General features: G+C 44.9%; 1 protein-coding gene across 6 annotated transcripts in view; it reads right to left on the reverse strand.

Moving 5' to 3' along the window:
- Positions 1–11,876, reverse strand: part of USP48 (ubiquitin specific peptidase 48) — a 67,770-nt gene extending 55,894 nt beyond the window's left edge. For 4 of the 6 annotated variants that reach the window (XM_060089114.1, XM_060089113.1, XM_060089112.1 and 1 more), the window contains exon 1: positions 11,444–11,876. In XM_060089114.1, coding sequence (XP_059945097.1) covers positions 11,444–11,577 — 134 coding nt within the window. In that variant the 5' untranslated portion in view covers positions 11,578–11,876. The remainder of the gene's footprint in view (positions 1–11,443) is intronic. The other 2 variants (XM_060089110.1, XM_060089109.1) reach the window with 1 other exon arrangement.
- Positions 11,877–25,198: the final 13,322 nt, after the last annotated feature.

Raw genomic sequence — 25,198 nt, forward strand, 5'->3', positions numbered from 1 at the left:
CCTGGTCCGGGAAGATCCCACATGCTGCGGAGCGGCTGGGCCCGTGAGCCACGACTACTGAGCCTGCGCGTCTGGAGCCTGTGCTCCGCAACAGGAGAGGCCACAGCAGTGAGAGGCCCGCGTACGGCAAAAAAAAAAAAAAAAAAAAAGAAACGAACAACAAACTTATTTAATAGCTTCCTTTTCAAAGATACATGGGTTAACAATTCTGAAACTTTCTGTGCATTCTGCAATTGAACAAATAAGTACATGTATACTGGGGATGAAGGGAATCAAGTTTTGGAGAGGAAAGTTACAAATAAGGGAAGAAGAATAAAACCAACCCTGCAGTATTGATTAGGAATGACAGGTGTTAAGTCAAAATCCACAGGGTCTTAATATATACAGACAGGTAGATTAGTGTTGCCAGATAAAACACAGGACAGAAGTTATTTGAATTTCAGATAAATGACATTTATATTTTAAAAAGTATTTGCTGTCTATCTGAAATTTAGATTTAATGGGCAGCCTAAATGAGACAGCTCTTTTGTCAGCCGAGGGCCTAAAAGCAGTAACATGAACACACCCAGGCAAGCAGATCTTGATTTCTAAATATTCCCCACTCGAAGAGCCCAGAGCTCCTGGGAGAAATGGCCAATTTGAAGCCTGGGCAAGATAAACATGGACATATTGCTGTGCCCCTAAAATAAGGATGTACTCAAAGAATAAGGGGGACATGTTAGAGCTTGGATGGGCCTCCCAGTACCCAAATCTGGAACAATCTGAGCAACAAAATAATGATCGGATTACAACCTGCTCAATAATGTAGGAATCCACAGTAAGGTGGGTGGACGGATGGATGGATGAGAAATTCCTCCTTAAGGAAGATAGCCAACTATCAATGTGGAAGAAAGGACAGAATTAGAAATTCACCATGTGGCTGGCATCCATCAGATTAACAACGAAATCATGCAAGGACTGTCAATGGATGCCAGTGTAGGAAAGTTTGAGGAGTAACAGAATATTCACATAGTCTCAAAGTATCTCAGCACAAGTTGTTTATTAATTACAAAAGGAAATATAGTAACTTTCAGTGGAGAAACCTGGCAGATACCACCTAACCAAAGGATCAAAGTTGAAGTAGCCAGTAATGGGTCTACTTAACTGTATGCCCCTCCCGGCGTGATGCACTAAGAGCACTTCTGTGGTTTTCCTACCAAAGCGAATAACCTAAACCTAATTATAAGCCAACACCAGACAAATCCAAGTTGAGAAGCTTTCTGCAAAGTAAGTGTCCTATACTTTTAAAAAACCTCCATATAGGGCTTCCCTGGTGGCGCAGTGGTTGAGAGTCCGCATGCCGATGCAGGGGACACGGGTTCGTGCCCCGGTCCGGGAAGATCCCACATGCGGCAGAGCGGCTGAGCCCGTGAGCCATGGCCGCTGAGCCTGCGCGTCCGGAGCCTGTTCTCCGCAACGGGAGAGGCCACAACAGTGAGAGGCCCGCGTACCGCAAAAAAAAAAAAAAAAAACCCCTCCATATAGATATGGGGATATATGTATATGTATAGCTGATTCACTTTGTTATAAAGCAGAAACTAACACACCATTGTAAAGCAATTACACTCCAATAAAGATGTTAAAAAAAAAAACCTCCATATAATGAAATACAAAGAAAGACTGAGTAATTATCCAGATTAAAGGAGACTTAAGATACACAACTGACTGCAACATAGGAGCCTAGATTTTCTTTTGCTGTGAAGGACTTTATTAAATCAGTATGTTCTGAATATTTCAGAAGGTTACCCACTAAAGCTTTACTGACAGCAGTAAAAGATTGGAAACACTATAAATGCCCATCAATAGGAATCTGCTAAATAATACAGCCAAGCAATGGAAACTACTGTAATTAGGAAAAAAAGATAAGGAGAAACTTTATTATGTTGTGATATGTAACAATATCATTAGTTGAAAAAAGCAAGGAACAAAGCAGTGTTTAAAAATGGGTGTGGGGGGGACTTCCCTGGTGGCGCAGTGGTTAAGAATCCACCTGCCAAGGCAGGGGACACGGGTTCGAGCCCTGGTCTGGGAATATCCCACATGCCACGGAGCAACTAAGCCCGTGCGCCACAACTGCTGAGCTTGCACTCTACAGCCCGCGAACCACAACTACGGAGCCCACGAGCCACACCTACTGAAGCCCACGTGCCTAGAGCCCATGCTCCGCAACAAGAGAAAGCCCAAGAGAAAGCCCATGCACAGCAAAGAAGACCCAATGCAGCCAAAAATAAATAAAGTTAAATCTTTAAAAATTAAAAAAAGAGGGGGCTTCCCTGGTGGCGCAGTGGTTGAGAGTCTGCCTGCTAATGCAGGGGACACGGGTTCGAGCCCTGGTCTGGGAGGATCCCACACGCAACAAGAGGCTGCGATAGTGAGAGGCCCGCGCACCGCGATGAAGAGTGGCCCCCGCTTGCCACAACTAGAGAAAGCCCTCACACAGAAATGAAGACTCAACACAGCAAAAATAAATAAATTAATTAATTAAAAAAAAAAACCTCGAAAAAAATAAAAATAAAAATAAATAAAAAAAAGAGTGTGAAGGGGGCTTCCCTGGTGGTCCAGTGGCTAAGACCCCGTGCTCCCAATGCAGGGGGCGCGGGTTTGATCCCTGGTCAAGGAACTAAGATCCCATCCCGCACGCCAGGTGGTGTGGCCAAAAAAAGTGTGTGTGTTTGGGGTATGACAGACCTGTTTGTTTGTTTGTTTAGATAAAAAGACGCACTATAATCTGGGAACAACCATCTTTGAGGAGGTTTACCTCTACCTGCTGGCTGCAAAACTAAGAATAAAGGGTTTCCTATGCTCCCCCATCACCTTTTATATCTTTCAGATTTAGAACTCTGGGAAGTACTACATATTCGAGAAATAAGTAATGGTTCTTAATATTCCACTTAAACACACTGTCTTCTTGGCTTTAAAAAATAAAAATGAAAACAAGTTTGGCCAACTTAAGAGCAGTTTTGTCAGGATTATGTCAAAGCCAAGTTGGAAAGTAACTTACCAAGGAAATAAAAGTATAACTGATCCATGGGGGGGGGTGGCGCGGATCTAAAAGGAGTTATTTTTTGTGCCTATAACTCACTTCTAATGGTAAAGGACTACTACAAGGGAATTACAATGAGTAAAAACAATCTCTCCTTTTACACAAAAGTAATTTTTCTCTTCTACCAAGAGAAGATATAAAGAAACAAACAAAAAAACCTGATTCAGGGACAGGGGAAAGAAACCTAAAATCTTTCCTTGGAATAGGGGCAAGGACTTACCAGGCAGATTCTTTAAAAAAAAAAAAAAAAAAAAAAAAAAAAAGGAAGATATTTTAAAAAGAAAATTACAGGGAATTCTCTGGCAGTCCAGTGGTTAGGACTCTGCACTTTCAGTGCAGAGGGCCTGGGTTCAGTCCGTGGTCAGGGAGCTGGGATCCGCACCCCATCCCACCCCCAAATTACAACTCACGGCACTGAACTGCAAGGTCTTTAGAACAGAAAAAGTTAGCATCAGCAACTATAGTGAAAATGTTATCTCTAAAACTAAGTAAGTATGTACTTGCTCTTTCCAATATGCTTTTCAAAGGTATACCAAGTTTGTTTTCTCCTCGTAAACAAGGGAGGGCTAAGTCTTTCACAGGTTTTGGCTGGGAAGACAGGCACTCACTCTCCTGTGGGTCAAAAGCACAGATCATTCTCTCAGAAAACTACGGTTCCATTAGAACCATTCTGATTTTAGTCTCCTGTTCCTAACAGCAAAATAGAGAAAATGAACAAAAGGAGGCTCTGCTTGTCCACGCTCCTCCCCTCCCACACAACACAATAAATCTTGTACACGTGGTCCAAAGTTGGCCTCAACGAGCAAATAAAATACACAGCTATGAACTAAAAATGTCACGCAATAGGTTTCTTTAACTTTAAAAAGACTTCCAAAAACAGACGTGAGAAGTTGGGAGCAACTTGTATTATTTAGCCCTAGAACGCTGGCGTTGTTTTTTTGTTTTTGCTTTTCTTAAATTAACTGATGGTGAGGTATTACTGAATAAGGTTCCATCAGCTAAAATGCCATCACCGTGTAGATGAGATGAACCTGTGTTAAAGCACCAGCCGCCACCCTCCTCCCCAGAGAACCTATGGCTTCCGGGTGCCTAAGGACACACTCCAGGTGAGAACCAAAGTCAGTCGTGAGCCACTGCATTAAAAATAGCTTAGGCTAACCAATTAAAGCTTTCCAAATTGAGGCCAAGCCTTTTTTTTGGTACATGGGCTCAATGTTGTGGAGGATTTTTTTGTTTGTTTATTTATTTTCTTGTTTGGAGCAGTGGAGAATCTACTTAAGAAGCATAAATCATAAAAACATTTCCATTGGGACTCCCTGGTGGCGCAGTGGTTAAGAATCTGCCTGCCAATGCAGGGGACACAGGTTCGAGCCCTGGTCCAGGAAAATCCCACATGCTGCGGAGCAACTAAGCCCGTGCGCTAGCCCGTAGCTACTGAGCCTGTGCTCTAGAGCCCGCGAGCCACAACTACTAAAGCTCGCGCGCTTAGAGCCTGTGCTCCGCAACGAGAAGCCACAGCAATGAGAAGCCTGCGCACCGCAATGAAGAGTAACCCCCACTCGCAGCAACTAGAGGAAGCCCAAGCGCAGCAACGAAGACCCAACGCAGCCAAAGATAAATAAATAAGTAAATAAATAAAAATTTCTACTATAAGCCATTACTTCCAAGCCAACCTAAGCAGTGCAGCAGAATACCATGTACAGAAGGCTAGATGAAAATCCCCCTGTAGAAGAAAACCTCTCCCACTCAGTCTCCAAAGCCCCAAGCTCCTTTTTATCCGCATTAGGAGTGGGCTACAGGTGTCAAGTATCATCTATCATCCTGTTTGTACCAATTTTCTTATAGTGGAAAAATACTTCTGCATACGTGTTTCCATCAGTGTAAGAAGAGACAGATCAAGGAGGCTGAGACACGTGAGACAGGGACACATGTTTACATGTTTGACGTGTAAATACCCTAGCCTGTTGACTCAAATTTATACAACTTACTTGGCCCTAGAAAGCATCTGAATTTGCTAATGCTGGCTTAAAAAGCAAGTAACTTTTTCAAGGTCACAAGTAGCCCCGATTTAATCTAGGTAGAGTGATGCCATTCACCTTCTCTGAAACAGTAATTTCCTACAACCTTGTAACTGTACCCACTACCCACTCCCCACTGGTCTTCTTCCCAGAAATCCTTCCTTCTGCCTACAGGGGAACCAGAGAGGGAGAACTGAGTCACAAACAAAAACAAAGCATGAGGAGCACTCATCCTGGTTCTCCCCTGGCTCTCTCCCACTACTCGTGTCTCATTTACTTATGCATCAGTCGGCTTACGACTAGGTTTTTGTTTTGTGTGGCAGTTGACTATTACTGTACATGCCTAGTTTCTTCAGCTCCCCCTTTTTTTTTTCTTTGAGAACAAATCTGTTCCTCCGTTCTTGTGGTTCTAGCAAGAGCTGCTGAGATGCAGCTCCCATTCAGCACCCAAAAACAGCCTCACAAGATATTTAAAATGGGAACTGAGAGAAAGAGAAAACAACCCCAAAATAACAATCCCTCTTCAGTGGCAGACCCTTCTGACAGCTTAGCTGTCCTAACAAGAAGGAAACAACATGCTGATTTGCATGAGAAACAGCTGGAAGAGGTTCATGAATCTCTCCTGGGCTCAAGTGTTTCCCTGCCCTAGCCATGATTTATTTGTCCACATCTTTCCTGAATTAAAACAAACACCTCCTTAGATTTGTTAACTGAGGCACTTCCCTTACACTATGTTAAAGTTTCTGTCACCTGTATCTAGGAACCCTAACAAATATGGACTAACGAAATAAAGCTTTTTCTGTTATTAACTCACCCCCAAGAGCCAACGATCCATTTCAGTCTCTAACAGATCTCCTAATTTTTTTTTTTTTTTTTTGGCCGCGCTGCTTGCAGAATCTCAGTTCCCTAACCAGGGATTGAACCCAGGGCCACGGCAGTGAAAAGTCCTAACCATCAGACTTCCAGGGAACTCCCAGATCTCTGAATTCTTAAAAACAGCTTTGCCCCTCTTCCTCTAAGCTTTCTTATAAGACCAGTTAACAAACACGGGAAAATATTCAGCTCCAGAGAAATGTGAGTTTAAAACAGCCATGAAAGATGTTTTCACTTATGAAATCGGCAAAAAAAGTTTTGGTGATGGACTTCCCTGGTGGTCCAGTGGTTAAGACTCTGTTCTTCCGCTGTAGTGGGCCCAGGTTTGATCCCTGGTCGGGGAAGTTCCACAGGCTGCGCGGTACGGCCAAAAAAAAAAGTTTTGATCATGAATCAGGGTAAAGTGAGAGTCATTGTCCATTCATTGTTAAACACAACACTTTTGGAAAAACTTGAGAAAATGTCTCAAAATGTTAAATGGCACCAATATTTTGTTTCAATGCTTCTGGGCACATGTCCACAGAATATGTTTGACACTGTGGCAATGAAACAAAATGAAGAATTCTAACAGGTACTTTTTTTTCTAGGGCCATGGATATAAGAACACCAAGTGGCTACAGCAGTAGGCAGGGGGCAGATTCCCCAAATGTTTGGTATGACATGCTAAGCAGCTGTGACATTATTCGCTGTGATTTTAGGCCAACAAACGCTTTTGCAGCAATGTAAATGATGGACCGAGGCTGAACAAAGCCTGAGACATAACAATTTTCCTAGTCTAAACCAATTTAGCTGGCAATGCAAGCAATGGAAGAAAGCTGAATTCCAGCATATCAATGCAATGAAATCAATAGGACTTGGGAGCTGATTAGATGGTGTGGGCTAGAAGGAAAAGGAGACATCTGCGATGATATTCAAAACTGTATAGAAAGGAAACGATTTTTCACAAATCAAAAACTGCAAAGTGGGAAAAAAATAACAGTAGGCTAAGTATCTAGGGGTGCAAATGACTTAAGTTCCTTCTACACTGACCATAGGTAAGAGTGGTAGTTTTAGCTCTGTTTTGACAGATCTCCAAGGATCAGTCATTTAGGAGTATGTTTTCCAGCACAATGGACAGAAATTTAGTCAATGATTTCATAGATGCTATGCAGTACAAAGAAATTTTATTATTTGAATGGGAGAGGAGGGTGGAGATACTACTACCTCTGCGTGGTCATTTAAAAGAGTTATTGCTTTGTTTTTCTCCCTCAACACCTTTTAGTTTCTTGGCTCTTAGGACATCATTTCACACAGCCCAGGTAGAAATCAATGAAGGATAGCAAGCCAACTCTCCTGCTTCCAGGGAAGACCCCCGACTACACTAAGGCTTTGCCTAATGCAGCACCAGATTTCTAAAAAGTGATTTGTGTGAGTACACACAGAGAGAGAGAAAGGGAGAAGGAAAGAGAGGGAGGGAGGGAGAGAGAGAAGGATTACTGAAATGGTTCCAATAATAACCATTTACTGTCTGAATTTTCCTCGAAACTTCAAATTGTCTCTGTAACTCCAAATGTCACCACTCTATCAGAATGAAAGTTGCTTAGGATTAGTTAGGTCCATTAACTGAGTTCAGAAACTCCCTTCCAAACTAGTCCCCTCTAATTAAGAACATTCTTGTCCCTCTACCATTTTATTTCATAATCACAAACGGGTGTCTAACCAGATGTCAACAAATAAGGAGGAATTCAGAAGGCTCCCCATCCTTTGACAGGTGGAGCGGGGAGGGGCGCTACAGCAGGTCACTGCCTAACTTTAACCCCTTTCCAAAACTTTGGTGACTGACTCAACATTCCCAGGCTCTTTGTGCTATGTGCTGGTTCAAAGAAGGCAAAACCGGACTTCCCTGGTGGTGTAGTGGTTAAGTATCTGCCCGCCAATACAGGGGACATGGCCTGGTGGTGCAGTGGTTAAGAATCTGTCTGGCAATGCAGGGGACACAGGTTCGAGCCCTGGTGCAGGAAGACTCCACGTGCCGCAGAGCAACTAAGCCTGTGCACCACAACTGCTGAGCCCGCGTGTCACAACTACTGAAGCCCACGTGCCTAGAGCCCGTGCTCTGCAACGAGAAACCACCACAATGAGAAACACTGCAACAAAGAGCAGCCCCTGCTCTCAGCAACTAAAGAAAGCCCCTGCAGCAATGAAGACCCAACGCAGCCAAAAATAAATAAATAAATAAGAGAAGCATTTTTTTTAAAAAAAGGGAAAAGAGAACCCACAGAATGAGAAAATATTTGCAAATACATGGGACTTATATCCAGAATATATAAAGAACTCTTAGAACTCAATAATAAAGACAATCCAATTTTAAAATGGGCAAAGGATGTGAAAAGACCTCTCTCCAAAGATCTACAAATGGCCAATAAGCACATGAAAAGATGCTCAACCTTATTAGTCATCAGGAAAATGCAAAGCAAAACCACAATGAGATACCACTTCACACCCACTAGGATGGCTATAAGACAAAAAGTGTAAGGATGAGGAGAAAATGGAATCTTCATATATTGTCTGTGAGTGTGTAAAATAGTGCAGCCACTTTGGAAAACAATTTGTCAGTTCCTCAAAATGTTAAACATAGTTATCTTATGATCCAGCAATTCCACTCCTAGGTATATATCCCAAAGAACTGAAAATAGGTGTTCAAACAAAAACTTGTGCACAAATGTTCATAGCAACATTATTCACAACAGCCAGAAAGCGGAAATAACCAAAATATCCATCAACTTAACTATGCTGTGAGATGATGGATGTGTTAATTGCCCTGATCTTGGTAATCATTCCACAATGTCCATCAAATTATCATGTTGTACACTTTAAATATATAGTTATATTTGTCAATTATTCCTCAATAAAGTTGGGGGGAAAATTTAAATCCATCAACTGATGAATAGATAAAATGTGGTATATCCAACAATGGAATATTATTCAACCATAAAAAAGGAATAAAATACTGATACATGCTATAACATGGATGACCCTTGAAAACATTATGCTAAGTGAACGCCAGACCAAAAAAAGGCCACGTATTGTACGATTCCACTTATATAAAATATCCAGAATTGGGCTTCCCTGGTGGCGCAGTGGTTGGGAGTCCGCCTGCCAGTGCAGGGGACACGGGTTCAAGCCCTGGTCTGGGAAGATCCCGCATGCCGCGGAGCAGCTAAGCCCGTGCGCCACAACTATGGAGCCTGCGAGCCACAACTACTGAAGCCCGCGCACCTGGAGCCCGTGCTCCGCGAAGAAAGAAGCCACCACAATGAAAGCCCACGTGCAGCAACGAAGATCCAATGCAGCCATTAATTAATTAATTAATTAAAAATATTTTCTAAAAAAATATCCAGAATAAAGAAATCTACAGACAAAAAGATTAGTGGTTGCCAGGGGGTGGGGGAGGGGGAAATGGGAAGTGACTGGAGTTTAATGGATACGGAGTTTCCTTTTAGGGTAATGGAAGAAGTTCTGGAACTAAACAATGGTGATGTTTGTACAATATCGTAAAGGTACTTAATGCCGTGTAACTGTATACTTTAAAAATAGTGGGACTTCCCTGGTGGCACAGTGGTTAAGAATCCGCCTGCTAATGCAGGGGACACGGGTTCGAGCCCTGGTCCGGGAAGATCCCACATGCCACAGAGCAACTAAGCCCGCACACAACTACTGAGCCTGCGCTCTAGAGCCCACGAACCACAACTACTGAGCCCACACACAACTACTGAAGCCCGCGTGCCTTGAGCCCATGCTCCGCAAAGAGAAGCCACTGCAATAAGCAGCCCGCGCACCGCAATGAAGAGTAGCCCCTGCTCGCCACAACTAGAGAAAGCCTGCGAGCAGCAAAGAAGACCCAACGCAGCCAAAAATAAATAATTTTTTTTAAATGGTAAATTTCGTTGTGCGTTTTACATGACTTTTACAAAACGATTTTTAATGAAATGAAATACTGACAAATACTACAACATGGATGATCCTTGAAAACATTATGCTGTCAAAGAAGCCAGTCATAAAAGTCCACATACTGTATGATTCCATTTACACGAAATGGACAGAATAGGCAAATTTAGAGGCAGAAAGTATATCAGTAGTTACTTCGAACTGGGGGGGAGGGGGAGTGGGGTTTACAGGGAGGATTGAGTGCCAAGCTAACGGGTACAGAGCTTCTTTTAGGGGGGTCGGATTGTGCTGAGGGCTGAACAACCCTGTGACTATACAAATAAAAAATACTGGGTTGTACATTTTAAATGGGTGAATCATATGATGTGTGCATTATATCTCAAAGATGTTTATGAAAAAAACTGCTTGGATATAAACCTTGCAATTGCAGCTTAAAACTCACATCCGTGACATTCCCCTTATAGCGATCTCAGCTAATTTCTACTCCTTTACTTCCATTAAAATCATAACTATTACAGTGAAAGAGTTTATATTTTTTGGTTACTCTGGAACCTAATAAGTGGAGAAACTGACTGAAGCTTATCTGTTATACACGGCCACGTCATTCCAGTACTGACTGTTGCTCTCCTCGTGAGCCAGACTCCCAGAGCTTGGAATTATTCGTCTGCTTTATGGAAGCTCTCTAACTTGTTTCACTTCCCATACTAGACTTAAAGCTCCAAATCTGAGACCCTGACTTCCATTCCTTCCGCATCCCACCGTGGAATGTAAAAACTCCAGAAAGTCTACTAAATGCTTGATGAAAGGCTACTGAGCATGCTCGGCTTGGCCAAGTCAATTCAACAACATTCCGGACACAAACTATAGTTCCCGCGTTAAAAGGTGTAAAAACAGCTAAGGATTCGATCTAAAAGGAAAGGCAAGGTTCACGGGCTAAGTAGAAGTGAAGGACAGCACTTACACAGCTCAAACTTTGTACTCGGTAGAGTGGTGTTGAGTCAGAGCGACCCCCCACCCCCCCAAAAAAGGCTAAAAAATACTAGATTACCGAGAGATGGGAAGGTCAACTGGGGATGAAGGGTACCGATGACGCAGGCTAACCGTACGTTTTCCTAAAGCCGCCCTACCCAAAAATATGATCACGCCTTCAGCGTCAACACCAATACGAGATATACAGTGATAAAGCTCACTTCGCAGAAGTTCCTATTTTACAAACCAAAAAACCGAGCAGTGGCCAGTATATACCAATCACCAACGTTTGCTAAGGTCTCAGCTCCTGCCTTCAACCATCTCCACCGCCATCTTCTAATAAGAACCCAAAACCTTTTCTGAAGGGCTTTCAGCATCATCACCTCCGTGCAGAGCCCGGAAAGGCTGCCTTTCCCAGGTCGCCCAGAAGGCGGAAAGGAGGAAACCTCCACCTTGTTCTCTGCACGCCTGCTAGATGCACGGAAAGGGCCACCGTCTTCCTTCCCACAGCCCCGGGCCTGGTTTTCCAAGGTCCGACGCGAGGGGGGCGCGAGGCCCGGTGCGCGGGCCTCACCTGCACACGCCGCGGATGCAGGGTTCCAGCCAGATGCGGTAGGCGGTCTCGATGTGCTCCTGCGACACCTCCTCGGGCCGCACCGTCTCCGCCCAGCGCCAGGCCGCCTTCTCCAGCTGCAGCCGCGGGGCCATGGCCTTGGCCCGAGGAGTGCCTCCTGAGCCCGGCCGCCCAGGCTGCCGCAGCCGCCTCCACCGCCGCCCAAATGGGCTCCGCCACCTGCCAGCGATGAGGACCAGGCGCTCCCTCAGCCAGCTAGCCAGTCAATCACCTGTGCGCGCCTCTGCCGGGGCGCCAGCCCGCGCGCCCGCACCCGACCCGCACGACCGGCCGCAAAGCGCCTCCGCGGACACCCGACACCCCCCGCACCCACAGACGTTGGAGGTGTACTCCCCTCCGCGGTGGGCGCATGCGCGTTCCCAGCAGTCTTTGCGCCTCCCGCGCCTCTGGCCCGACGGGCGGAGGAAGGGGAAGCCGCTAGTCGAGACCCTTGCCACGTCCTCACCGGCGCTGCAGGGGAAGCGACGTCTCAGCTCCTGTCCAGGATAGCGTTCTGCGCACCACTAATCTTCCAAGCGGGCACCTCGAAGGCTAAAGGCTGCCTGTTCTTGCCCTCTGGTACTTCCCCTTTAACCGTGAAGGATCACGCGAGAGGCTGCTCAACGCACACCATAGGTCCGCTGGATTGTGGGGTGGGACCTGAAACCTGGGACACCAAAGAAACCAGGGTCGGCTCGTTGGAAGGGTTAACTGGAACCTGGACCGGTTCTGACTCCTTTCCTGAGCCCTCCTGACGTCACGTGACGTTCTGGCCTTTTCCTGAGCTAGAACTGAACTACGTGTCCCGGCATGCGTTGCGTGCCAGGCATGCTGGGATTTGTAGTCTTCGCAGTAGTGGATTTGCTGTGCCTTGGCTTGTGCTGAGGTGCAAGCGGGTCCCTGGGCGGGGTTTCTCTGCCCTGGAAGGTCATCATTGCAGGTGGTGGACCCTCCTCACTGCTGTTATCTCCATATGCTGATTTCTTCCTTCTTTAATGATGGTCCTCTTTAGCTGCAGGGTTTGAAAACATTTCCTTTTTTCAATCTCTGCTTCTGGATATAAAGAGTATCCTTATCAGAGTGTTTTGCGAACTGTAAAGGGTACTGCTTGAGTGAGGATTTTGAAAACTTTGCATTTTAATGAGAGCCCTGTGGCGATCTAAGCACTAACTTCTGACACAATACTCAATAGCTTGCCGGCTGGGTAACCTTGGACTGGATGCTTTTTTTTTTTTTTTTTTTTTTTTTTTTTTGGCTGCACTGCACAGCTTGTGGGGTTTTAGTTTCCCCTGACCAGGGATAGAACCTGAGCCCTCGGTAGTGAGAGCGTGGAGTCCTAACCACTGGACCACCAGGGAATTACCCAGACTGGATGCTTTATGTGTGCAATTGTTTAGACAAACGTTCACTGAAGGAACGATGAAAATAAGACATGGTCCTCGCACTTAAGCAAGAGTCGGGTGGGGGGGTGGCGGTGAGGGGACAATAGTAGAAACTTAAAGTAAGGTCCCCTTCCCTTACTTGGAAGGTTTGGAGTACTTGGGGAAAGTCTTCCCAGGAGGGATAACTCCTAAATCCACCCTTAATAGATGAGTAGAACTTAGCCAGGTTAGAAGAAAGGTACCATTCTAGACAAAGGGAACTACAAGGAACAAAAACACAGAAGAGAGAAACTTCTTGGTATGAGGCCACAAACTCTGAGAAGGGGAGGTGAGACTTTGAGAGGCTGGCTAAGACTTTGCTTTATCTGAGGGACTCATTGAAATGTTTAAAGCTGGTGAGTGATATAAGGGGGATTTTCATTTTGTATAACTTCCTCAGTCTAGGTCAAGGACAGAGACAGAGAAACCTTGTAAGACTACAGAAGTAATACAAGCCAGAGATAATGAAGGCCAGAATGGGGCAGTGTAATAGGTATGGAATGAGGAGGCAAACTTGAAAGATATTTAGGACACGGAATTGCTAAACTTGATAAGTTGGTCTAAGCAAAGTCTGTTTACCTTTCTGTTATTTGACCTTCAGGTGTAGGTCATAGCCCTTTCCTAGGTGCTTACAGCTCCCTGTGTCATTACCTCACTTAGCACATAATAAAATCGTGAATATTATTCATTGTGCTGTCACTGCTATATGCCAGTTTTCTAACTTGAGTAATTAAGCGAATAGAGTTTCTACCAAATGAGATAAAAAGTAGAGAAGGAGAAGGTTTAGAAGGGAGATGGTGATTTCAGTTTTTAATAAATTGCATTTTAAGTGCATCAGGGACATCCATGTAGAGATAGGAGACATGAGTCTGAATCTTGCAGGATGGATATATTGCTCCTGCATCATGGATTTTCCATTCTCTATGGGGTGATTCTCATCAGCATTAGATACATGCTGTAATTTCTCCCAGTTTTAACAAACCCTCTCTTGACTCCCACATCCCCCGCCAGCTACCATCCCACTTCTCTGCTCTTCTTTATAGCAGAACTCCTGGAAAGAGTGATTTAGACTCTTCTCCAGTTCCCTAATTTCCTATCCCTCTTAAACCCGTTCTAAATCAGGCTCTTGCCCCACAACCAACCACATAAAGGTCACCAAAGTCCTCCACGTTGTTAAATTCAGTGGTGAGTTCACACTCTTACTTGACCTGTCCACAGCATTTGACCTAGTTCTTCACTCTCTCCTCTTGGGAACACGTTCTTCTCGTAACTTGCAGTGTTACTGAACACAAGTTCATGTGCCCAATGCACAGTGAAGCCAAACAAACTGAAATGTTGGAGTTTGGAGCAGAGAAAGGTTTATTGCATGGCCAAGCAAGGAGAACAGCTGGCTCCTGCTCAAAAAAACCTGAACTCCCTGATGGTTTGGGGGGAGAAGTTTTATAGGCAAAATTTGGGGTGAAGGCTGCAGGGTATGTGGCTTTCTTCTGATTGGTTGGTGGTGAGATAACATGGCGATACTCCAGGAATCTCGTGCTCAGCCTGAAGTTACCATCCTCCACCTGTCTGGGGGCCTTAGTTCCTGCAGAAAAACTCAGATATTGTTATGTATGCCTTGAGGAGGAACCAGGACCCTGCCACAAGGCTGCACTATTGTTTCTGGACTCTTCCCCCCCTGTTTCTGCATTCTTTCCCTTCCCTGATTAGCAACCATTTGAACCTGCCCTTTGGAACTCAGGGAAAGTCATGGAGGCTGAATGGAGCCTATTTTCTACAAACAAGAAATGGGAGAAACAGAAAGGCTTAGTACCAGAGAGCCCCATAGGGTCCTCCTCAGTTTCAGCAGGACACCACCTTCTCCTGGTTTTTCCATCACCCACTGGCCATTCTTTTTCAGTGCCCTTTGCTGATTCTTTCTCATCTCTCTAACCTGTAAACTTTAGTGGCCTAGGGTTGTGCTTGGACTTATCTAACTACATTTACTCCCTGGGTGATCTCATCTCCTGTGGCTTTAAATACCAGCTGTGTGTTAATGACTCGCAAATTCCATTATCTCCTGACCTGACCTTGCTCCTAAAATGCCAGACTTGTATATCCTACTGCATACCTGGCATCTCCAATGTATGATAGGTACTTTGCACTTTAAAGATCCAAAACATGTTCTACTTCCAGCCACCCCCAAAAGGACAGATTGTCCTTCTGTAATCTTCCCCATCTCAGCAGGTAGCAGCTCCATCCTCTTAGCTGTACCTTTAACCTTTAACCTCTCTCTCTCTTACATCGCCATGCAGAACTTCCCCAAATCCTGTCAACTGTGTGTGCCTTCAAAATATATACAGAATGCAACTACTGTACAGGGACTGTTACCACCTGGCCTCTCACCTGGATTGCTGCAAAAACTTCCTAACTGGTCTCCTCTTTTCACCCTTGCCTCTTGGGGCCCGGAGTAGGCTGCCCCAAAATGTGCCTCAATGGCCTATTGATTATTTTGAATTACAGTTACTTAAGAAATGCAAGAGGGATACACTCTGACCCTCCTTTCTGTCTCCCTGAAAGCAGGAAATAAGTCTTTCATGTGAAAGGTGCACTCCCAGCATCTGGAGGTAGAGGACATCCTTATCTATCGTCAAAGATAGGGAATTCAGGCTGAGAAGCCTAGATAAACAAACCTTGTCATTTCTTTAATTTACTGCCCCAAGACCAAACTCTGTTTAGATTCTTCATTAATTGAGCACCCGAAACCTTAGTTTCTTTGTCCTGTCAATTTCTCACAAATTTATTATTTCTTTGTCTAAAAACTATAAAAGCTGCCTGCTTTGGCCACTTCTTAGGTCCCATTTCTATGGGGCCTCCATGCACATGAATTAAAATTTGTTTCTTTTTCTCCTTTTAATCTGTCTTGTGTCAATTTTATTACTAGTCTAGCTACAAGGACTCAAGGGGGTAGAGGGGAAAATTTTCTCCTCCCCCAACACCTCTTTATAGTCTTCTTGGCATGTAAACCAGAAGAACATTCCCCTGCTCAAAAACCTCCAAAAACTTAGCACCTCATTCAAAGTAAATGACCGAGTCCCTCCCCTCTACACCTTATTGGCCAGAGCTCATTTCCTACCACACTCTCTCCAGCTGTGTTCCAACGACAGTCTTCCTCCCAGTTCCATAACCACCCTAAGCAGACCCATGCCTCAGGACCTTTACATTTGCTGTGTCCTTTACCTGGAACTTTCTTCCCCTGCACAGCCACATGGCTAGCTCCTTCACCTGATGTTTTGGGAACAGGGGGAGGACCCTAGAAAGAAGGTCCAGAAGAACAATTGTTAAATATAAGGAGAATCAGAAGAATTGAGTAACTCAGAAGCTTAGGGAGGATAGATTCAAGAAGATGGGAGTAGTCAGCAATGTTAAATTCCTCTCTATTTTCCTTCTAATTTCTTGGTTCCCTTCACAGTAAAATTATTGAAATAATTATCTACCCCAACACTGTCCAATATAAATATAATATGAGCCACATATGTATTGATAGTTTTAAATTTTCCTGTAGCCACATCTAAAAAATAAAAAGGAACAGGTGAAATCAAATTTAATAATATACTTAACCCACTATAGCCAAAATGTTTACATTTCCACATGAAATCAATTTTTTTTTTTTTTTTTTTTTTTTTTTTTGCGGTACGCGGGCCTCTCACTGTTGTGGCCTCTCCCGTTGCGGAGCACAGGCTCCGGACGTGCAGGCTCTGTGGCCATGGCTCACGGGCCCAGCCGCTCCGCGGCACGTGGGATCTTCCCGGACCGGGGCACGAACCCGCGTCCCCCACATCGGCAGGCGGACTCTCAACCAGTGCGCCACCAGGGAAGCCCGAAATCAATATTTTTAAAACATTAATGAGACATTCTTTTTTTTCACACCACGTTTTGGAGATCTGGTGTGCATTTTACTTATAGCTCATCTCATTTGTAACTTGCCACATTCACGTGCTCAATAGCCACATGTAGTGAGTGGCTACCATAATAGATGGCACAGTTCTATATTCTCGACATCCTCATCTCCTATTGTAAGCAGAAAGGGTAGGAAGTCCTCAGAGAAAGAGAACCAGCATGGCTTCCTTGACAAAAGGGAAGCCATTTTAGGCTAAGCCGTTTTGTGATCTAAGCCTGGCCACAATGCTTGCCCTTGAACCGGTCTCAGCAATTAATGATGTGCAGGAAAGTGAGGGAATACAGGAACACAGGAAAAGCAGTCAAGAAACAATAGTTCATCAATAAAGCAGAGCCCTAGCTCTTCCTCAAGGGATATACATAATCTCTGAGTTCTGCCAGAACAAATGCCCCACCCAGGTGGAGGATGGTAACTACATGCTGAGATCCCAAAACCTAAGGATTGATGATGCTGATCTTTGCTGACCCTCAGGACTTCAATCAACTAAAGCTGGACTTTCTCAACCTTTGACCTAATTCTATGCTGAATTCTCCTCTGCTCAAGCCCCTTCATGAATATGCATGAGTTACCGAGTCCAAGCTCGCTCAGCTCACCACATGACAGGCCAACGAATTGGAGACGAGGTTTTGAAGCAAGAGATACGACTTTATTCGGAAAGCCGGCAGACAAGATGGCAGACTAGTGTCTCTGATTAAACCATCTTATCGGGGTTTGGATGCCAGTTTCTTTTACAGAATAGAGGAGGGGAGGAGATGAGGAAGTAAAGTAAAAAGGCCATAAGATTTGCAAATGTCCCCTGGAATGGCCAGCCTCCAGAAGGGGATGTGTTAATTTCTTCTTTCTTGCAGCCATCCACATGTGGACAGGGTCAGGATGTACAAAGGCACTTTGGTTTAACATAGAGGCAAAGGGGCAGGGTTCCCTGAGGCAGGCCATTATGTATGATTATAATAACAAAAGCAACGAAAAGCAAAGGTTACTGTCAAAGAAACAGATCAAACATGGATTCCGATTTATCTCTTCCCTTTTACACATGTACCCTTAGCTTAAAAATTCCTCAATTTTGCTGTTTAGGGAGACACTGCTTTGGGAAAGATCCCCAGTGTTCTCCTTATTTGCTGCAAGTAATAAATCCTTCCTTCTCCTGCTGTTTGCCTTGGTTGTGTCTTTTGGCTCAACACCCAACAAGAGGCGAACCCAGTTTTCTGGTAACACCATTCACTCTTCAACCAATTTAATCTGGCCTATGACCTTATCACTCCTCTACAGCTGCTTTTATCAAGGTTACCATGACTTCCATGTTACCAAATCCAGTGCTCTCTCATCCTCAGCTCCCTGCAATCACCCACACAGATGACCACTCTCACCATCTTGAAATGGTTTCTGGGCAGAATTGAAGCAGGAGGGAAGGGGGCAGGGCACAACGTTTAAAAGAATGGCATAGCCCGAGGACACGACATAAACTGACTAGAACCAAATAGGTCCAAGATGGTGGAAGAGTCGACTTCCACTAGACCTTGAGCCTCAGCGTATGCTCATTGTGACACATTAGCAAGCTAAATGACACAACCACAGGTGCCATGACTGTTCCAAGGAGGTCAAAAAGTGGGTGGTGGCCCAATTCCTGAAAATTCCCACCCCTTCCCCAAAATAGCTGGAATACTCCTCCCACTCATTAGCCTATGAAATTACCCATCCCTATAAAAACTGACAACCCCCCCATACACTGGGGCCACTCTTGCCTTCCAAGATGGCCCACACTGTGGAGTGTGTCTCCCTCTAAATAAATCCACTTCTTACCTATGGCTTTGTCTCTCACTGAATTCTTTCTGTGATGAGACATCAAGAACCTGAGCTTCATTAAGTCCTGAGACCAGGTGTGTGATCTCAGTTGAAAGCCCAAGGGTTCAAGTCCCAATCTGGGTTTTGGCTGGGTTTGAGTCCCAGCCCACAAGTTCAAGTCCCAATCTGAGTTGCAGGGTTTCAGCATCATCTGGTTTTCAACTTCCCTCAGTGGCTGCTCCTTCCTCCATCTTCTTTGCCACCTCCTCCTCCTCTATTGGCTTTCTAAAGAAAAAAACTCACTCCTGGACTTCCCTGGTGGTGCGGTGGTTAAGAATCCGCCTGCCAATGCAGGGGACACGGGTTTCATCCCTGGTCAGGGAAGATCCCACATGCCGCGGAGCAAAGAAGCCCACGCACCACAACTACTGAGCCTGCACTCTACTGAAGCCTGCGTACCTAGAGTCCGTGCTCCACAACAAGAGAAGCCACCGCAATGAGAAGCCCGCGCACTGCAACGAAGATTAGCCCTCACTCGCCGCAACTAGAGAAGTCTCGCACGCAGCAACGAGGACCCAACACAGCGATAAATAAAATAATTAATTAAAAAAAAACACAACAACTCACTCCTATGTGTCTTCTCTACTCTCAATACTCCACTACAACACTACTTCACTTCTGGCACCGGATGTGTGGGTTTTCCACACATGGAAGCTTCTGCGATGCCATTGCAAGTCCAGGTTCTCACCTACTCTTCTGACCAACCAGCTGTATATCTGAGGTTTCCCGACCCCTCCTCAGGTTTGATTAATTTTCTAGAGTGGCTCACAGAACTCAGGGAAACATTTTAACTTCTAATCACCAGTTTATTATAAAAGGATGTAACTCAGGAACAACCAGATGGAAGAGATGCATAGGTCGAGGCTCCTGAGAAGGGGCACAGAGCTTCCATGCCCTCTGCACACCACCCTCCCAGCACCTCCACGGTTCACCAACCAGGAAGCTCTCCAAACCCCGTCATTTTGGGTTTTTATGGAGGCTTCATCAAGCAGGCATGATTGACTAAATCATTGGCCATTGGTGATGGAATTCAATCTCCAGTCCCTCAATCTCATCTCCTGGGAGATAAGGGTGGAGAGTGGGGGTAGAAATGAAAGCACCAGTTAATTGTGGTTGGTTCCCCTGACAATGAGCCCCCTTGCCTAGGTCGCCTAGGGGCTTTCCAAAATTCACTGCATTAACATAAACTCAGGTGTGGTTGAAAAGAGCTTGTTACAAATAACAAAAGACACCTTTATCACTCTAATCACTTCAGAAGTTCCAAGGATTTTAGGAGCTCTGTAAGGAATGGCGGAAGACTAATATATATTTCTTATAAATCACAGTATCACAGCTGGAGTTCTAGTGTTTGTCCTGGGCCCTCTTCTATATCAGTCAATAAAAAAGAAAGAAGTAGAACCAGAAATCAGATGTCACTCCATTTTTTTTTTTTTTTTGCGGTATGCGGGCCTCTCACTGTTGTGGCCTCTCCCGTTGCGGAGCACAGGCTCCGGATACGCAGGCTCAGCGACCATGGCTCATGGGCCTAGCCGCTCCTCAGCATGTGGGATCTTCCCAGACCGGGGCACGAACCCGTGTCCCCTGCATCGGCAGGCGGACTCTCAACCACTGCGCCACCAGGGAAGCCCGTCACTCCATTTTGGCATACTTTTGCACTTTAACTAAAATCTAAATTCCAGGGCTTCCCTGGTGGCGAGGTGGTTAAGACTCTGCCTGCCAATGCAGGGAACATGGGTTTGAGCCCTGGTCTGGGGAGATCTCACATGCCGTGGAGCAACTGAGCCCGTGCGCCACAACTATTGAAGCCCGCGCACCTAGAGTCTGTGTTCTGCAACGAGAAGCCACTGCAATGAGAAGCCTGCGAACCGCAATGAAGAGTAGGTCCCGCTCGCCGCAGCTAGAGAAAGCCCGCGTGGAGCAAGGAAGGCCCAATGCAGCCAAAAATAAATAAATAAAATAAATTTCAGGAATGACGGTGGTTCCACTGACAGTGGTTAGGACTCCACGCTTCCACTGCAGGGGGCACTGTTCAATCCCTGGTCAGGGAACTAAGATCCCACATGCCGCAAGGTGTGGTCAAATACAAAAACCTAAATTTCTTTTCATGACTTATAGGGCTGTAGTAGGCAGAATAATGCTCCTCTGAAATGTTGCTATAGATTGAATTTTTTGTCCCCCTAAAATTCATATATTGAAACCTAACCCCCAATGAGATGGTATTTAGAAGTGGTGTCTTTGGCAGGTGGTTAGCTCATGAGGGTGGAGCCCTCATAAATGGGATTAGTGCCCTTATGAAAGAGGCTACAGGGTTCCCTTCCCCTTCCACCACGTGAGGACACAGTGAGAAGATAGCCTTCTATGTACCCAAAGTGAGCTCTCACCAAGACACTTTGCCAGTGCCTTCATTTTGAACTACCTAAGATAAATAAATTTCTGTTGTTTATAAGCCATGCAGGCTGTGGTATTTTTGTTGATAGAGCCCAGAGGTTCTAAGACAAATGTCCATTTCCTTATATCCAAAACCTCTGAACCTGTGAATATGTTACCTTATGTGGCAAAAGGGAATTAGGTTAAAGATCTTCTTCTTCTTCTTTTTTTTTTTTTGCTGTGCTGCATGGCTTGTGGGATCTCAGTTCCCTAACCAGGAATTGAACCTGGGCCATGGCAATGAAAGCCCGGAATCCTAGCCATAGGCCACCAGGCAACTCCCTAAAGATCTTAAGATGGGGAGATTATCCTGAATTACCTGAATGGGTCCAATGTAATCACAAGGATCTTTATAAGAGGGAGGCAGGAGGGTCAGGGTCAGACAAGATGCTACACTGCTGACTTTGAAGGCAGAAGAAAGAGCCACAAGCTAAGGAATGGATTCTTGGATAAGGCAAAGATATGGATTCTGCCCTAGAGCTTCCAAAGGGAAGACCTTCCAACACTTTGATTTTAGCTCAGTGAACCCATTTCAGACTTCTGACCTCCAGAATTCTAAATTGTTTTAAACCACTAAATTTGTGGTGAGTTGTTACAGCAGTAGTAGGAAACTAATACAAGGGCCCTTCATAATCTGCCCACTCCTGGGAATTCCCTAGTGGTCCAATGGTTAAGACTCCGTGTTTCCAATGCAGGGGGTGTGGGTTCGATCCCTGGCTGGAGAACTAAGATTCCACATGTGGCGTGGCATGGCCAAAAAAAAAAAAAAAGTAAATGATCTGGCCACTCCTAACTCCAACGTGTATCCCTCACTGACTGTGCTTTCAAGTATCAAGTACTTTCCTGACCCAGAGCCATCTTGTAGCCAAGCAGGGGCCTTCCTGAGGCAGACACACCCCCTGCCCCTGCCATGTCCTCCACCTGCCTCTTATTTGTAGAAAAACTTTAGCCTTTCCTGAGTTACAGAGAATGAATTTAATCAGAGAACTGAGAAAACGCAGAAAGGAAAACAGTCAAGCAAGACAAAATAATAATAGTTTAGCCATTAAACAAAGTCAAGGACCTTTAGTTCCTCTTCAAGGGCTATAGATAATATCCTGAGCCATGTCTTTTGGGCTATTTTGCAGATACTGAAACTCCCCACCAGGTGGAAGAAGTTAATTGTATGCTGCCCACAAGCATATAGACCCAGACCCTTGGGAACCAGAAGACTGATGATGTTGACTCCTGATTAAGTCACCACCAACCAACCAAGTTGCATAAGATCTCCACCTGTCTGCACCATGATGGTTTGACCAGCTTCTCACTCAGATGCCAAAGGACCATTAAAGGGCAGGAAAAAAGGTGGTACCCATACCCAGAAAGAACCTCGCCCATTCCCTGAAAACCTATGCAAATGCTTCTCCCTTGTTAACCTTGCCCTTAAATCTTGCCTTGATGCACCCTCGAGCCCCACCCGCGAGAAGTTGATTTGTGAACTAAGTTCCTGGTTCTCCATTCTCTGGCCATTGAATAAAGCTTGTGCTGCTCCACTCTCAGCTTCAGTTTCACTTTTGGCTGTGCGAACTGAACAGAAAAAGAATATTTCCTACCAAGGCAAGGGGCCTTGGCCAGGCTAGGGCCCAAGTGGGTGGTCCATGCGACCTAACTCGGTAACAGTCTCACACCCCCAACTATCACATCCCTGTTTCTCTCCTCACATTTATCACATCTGAAGCGATCATGTTCACAGTTGTTTACTTGCTTGTTATGTCTTCTTTCTCTAATTTGTCAGCTCCTCAAGAGTAGGAACCTTGCTGCCTTGTTCATTGCTATGTTCCTGGCACACAGAACAGTGCCTGGCACATAGTAGGTATTTTAAAAGTGCCTGCTAAATGAATGAATGTGCATCTGTCTGATTAAGGATTAATGTTCCAGAGTTGTGGTTAGCAGTAGCTTCTTTCTCCTACATGAGGGAGGCTTGAAACCTATACAGACTCACAAATTATGTATAAAGCACAAGCAGTTTTTTGACATCATCAGCCATTCTTCCAAGACCCAGTGGGGAAGAAAGGCAAAAATCCCAAGCCAAAAACATAAGTGAAGGGAATTCCCTGGCAGTCCAGTGGACTTGGCGCTTTCACTGCTGGGGGTGGCCAGGTTCAATCCCTGGCTGGGGAACTAAGATCCTGCAAGCCACAGTGTGGCCAAAACCAAGCAAACAAACAAACAAACAAACAAAAATAATAAATAAATAAAAATGGAAGTGGAGTGTTGGAGTGTCTCACCACCTGAAGAAGAGGAGGATGGGTACCTCAACCATGAAGTACTATTCATGGGGACACTGTAGACACTATATTGACACTTTGCCCTGCCACCACTATGGACCAGCATGTGTATGATCATATTCTAGAGCTGAGTCTCACTTTAACATCTACAGTGGGAATTGGTACACCAGGGAGTAATTCACTGACAGTGGGTCAATGGGGGGAGGAGCAAAGCCCATGTTATATATACCATGAATATAACATAAGTCATGTCATATTCACTCCATTGGCTTTAATGTAATAATGCGGGAATTGACTTTCCGGAAATTACTTATATTAATTATAGAATTATTCAATATAATAAAGGATTACCCAATATAATAGAATCTTATCCACTTAAAATAAACCTTTCTATTAATACACCAGACACACACATACACATATTCATTTTGGGTGGGGTAAAAGGCCAAGATGTCTTCACTTCTGGGTAGTGACTATGATAGTCCATTAGTCTCCTCCTCTTTCTTTTCAGCCACTACCTAGACCATCACTGTGGATTGGATCCTCTTCTGGCTATATTCTGACCCTCAGGCATTAGGAGAGTGAAGGACAGTATGCATTCTTGCTGTGGGAGCAAGTGGCATAAGGATCAGGATTCTTACATGGCGACGTCCCTTTCTGTCTGCACTGGTTTCCAAGGGTTGTCATGTTAAATTACTACCAACTGGGTAGCTTAAAACAATAGAAATTTAGGGCTTCCCTGATGGCGTAGTGGTTAAGAATCCGCCTGCCAATGCGGGAGGTGTGTGTTTGAGCCCTGGTCCAGGAAGATCCCACGTGCCGTGCAGCAACTAAGCCCGTGCAGCACAACTACTGAGCCTGCGCTCTAGAGCCTGCAAGCCACAACTACTGAAGCCTGCATGCCTAGAGCCTGTGCTCCGCAACAAGAAAAGCCACCACAATGGGAAACCCACATGGCCTCCGCTCTCCACAACTAGAGAAAGTCTGCGTGCAGCAATGGAGCCCCAGCGCAGCCAATAAATAAATAAATAAATTTATTTTAAAAAAAATTTTAAAAACAATAGAAATTTATTCTTTTATAGTTCTGTAACAGGAGGGAAGGGGGCAAGATGCAAACTTTAAAAGAATGACATAGCCATAGGACATGACAAAAACTGGTTAGAACCAACTAGGTCCAAGATGGTGGAAGATTCTACTTCCAGTAGACCTTGAGCCTCATTATACACTCATTGTAATACATTAGCTAAATGACATACCCACCAGAACCATGACAGTTCTGAGGCCAACCATAAAAGGTTAAAAAGTGGGCAGTGGCCCAATTCCTGGAAATCCCCACCCCTTCCCTGAAATAATTGGAGTAATCCTCCCACTCATTAGCCTATGAAATTACCCAGCCCATGAAAACTAACCATGCCATATTTTGGGGCCTCTCGCCTTCTGAGATGGCCCACACTCTGTCTGTAAAGTGTGTTTCTCTCTAAATAAATCTACTTCTTACCTATCACTTTGTCTCTCACTGATTTTTTTTCTTTTTTTTTTTGTTAACATCTTTATTGGAGTGTAATTGCTTTACATTGGTTGTGTTAGTTTCTGCTGTATAACAAAGTGAATCAGCTATACGTATACATATATCCCCATATCCCCTCCCTCTTGCGTTTCCCTCCCACCTTCCCTATCTCAGCCCTCTAGGTGGTCACAAAGCACTGAGCTGATCTCCCTGTTCTATGTGGCTGCTTCCCACTAGCTATCTATTTTACATTTGGTAGTGTATATATGTCCATGCCACTCTCTCACTTCGTCCCAGCTTACCCTTCCCCCTCCC

Source organism: Mesoplodon densirostris, chromosome 2 (assembly GCF_025265405.1).
Source record: "Mesoplodon densirostris isolate mMesDen1 chromosome 2, mMesDen1 primary haplotype, whole genome shotgun sequence".
Lineage (NCBI taxonomy): Eukaryota > Metazoa > Chordata > Mammalia > Artiodactyla > Ziphiidae > Mesoplodon > Mesoplodon densirostris.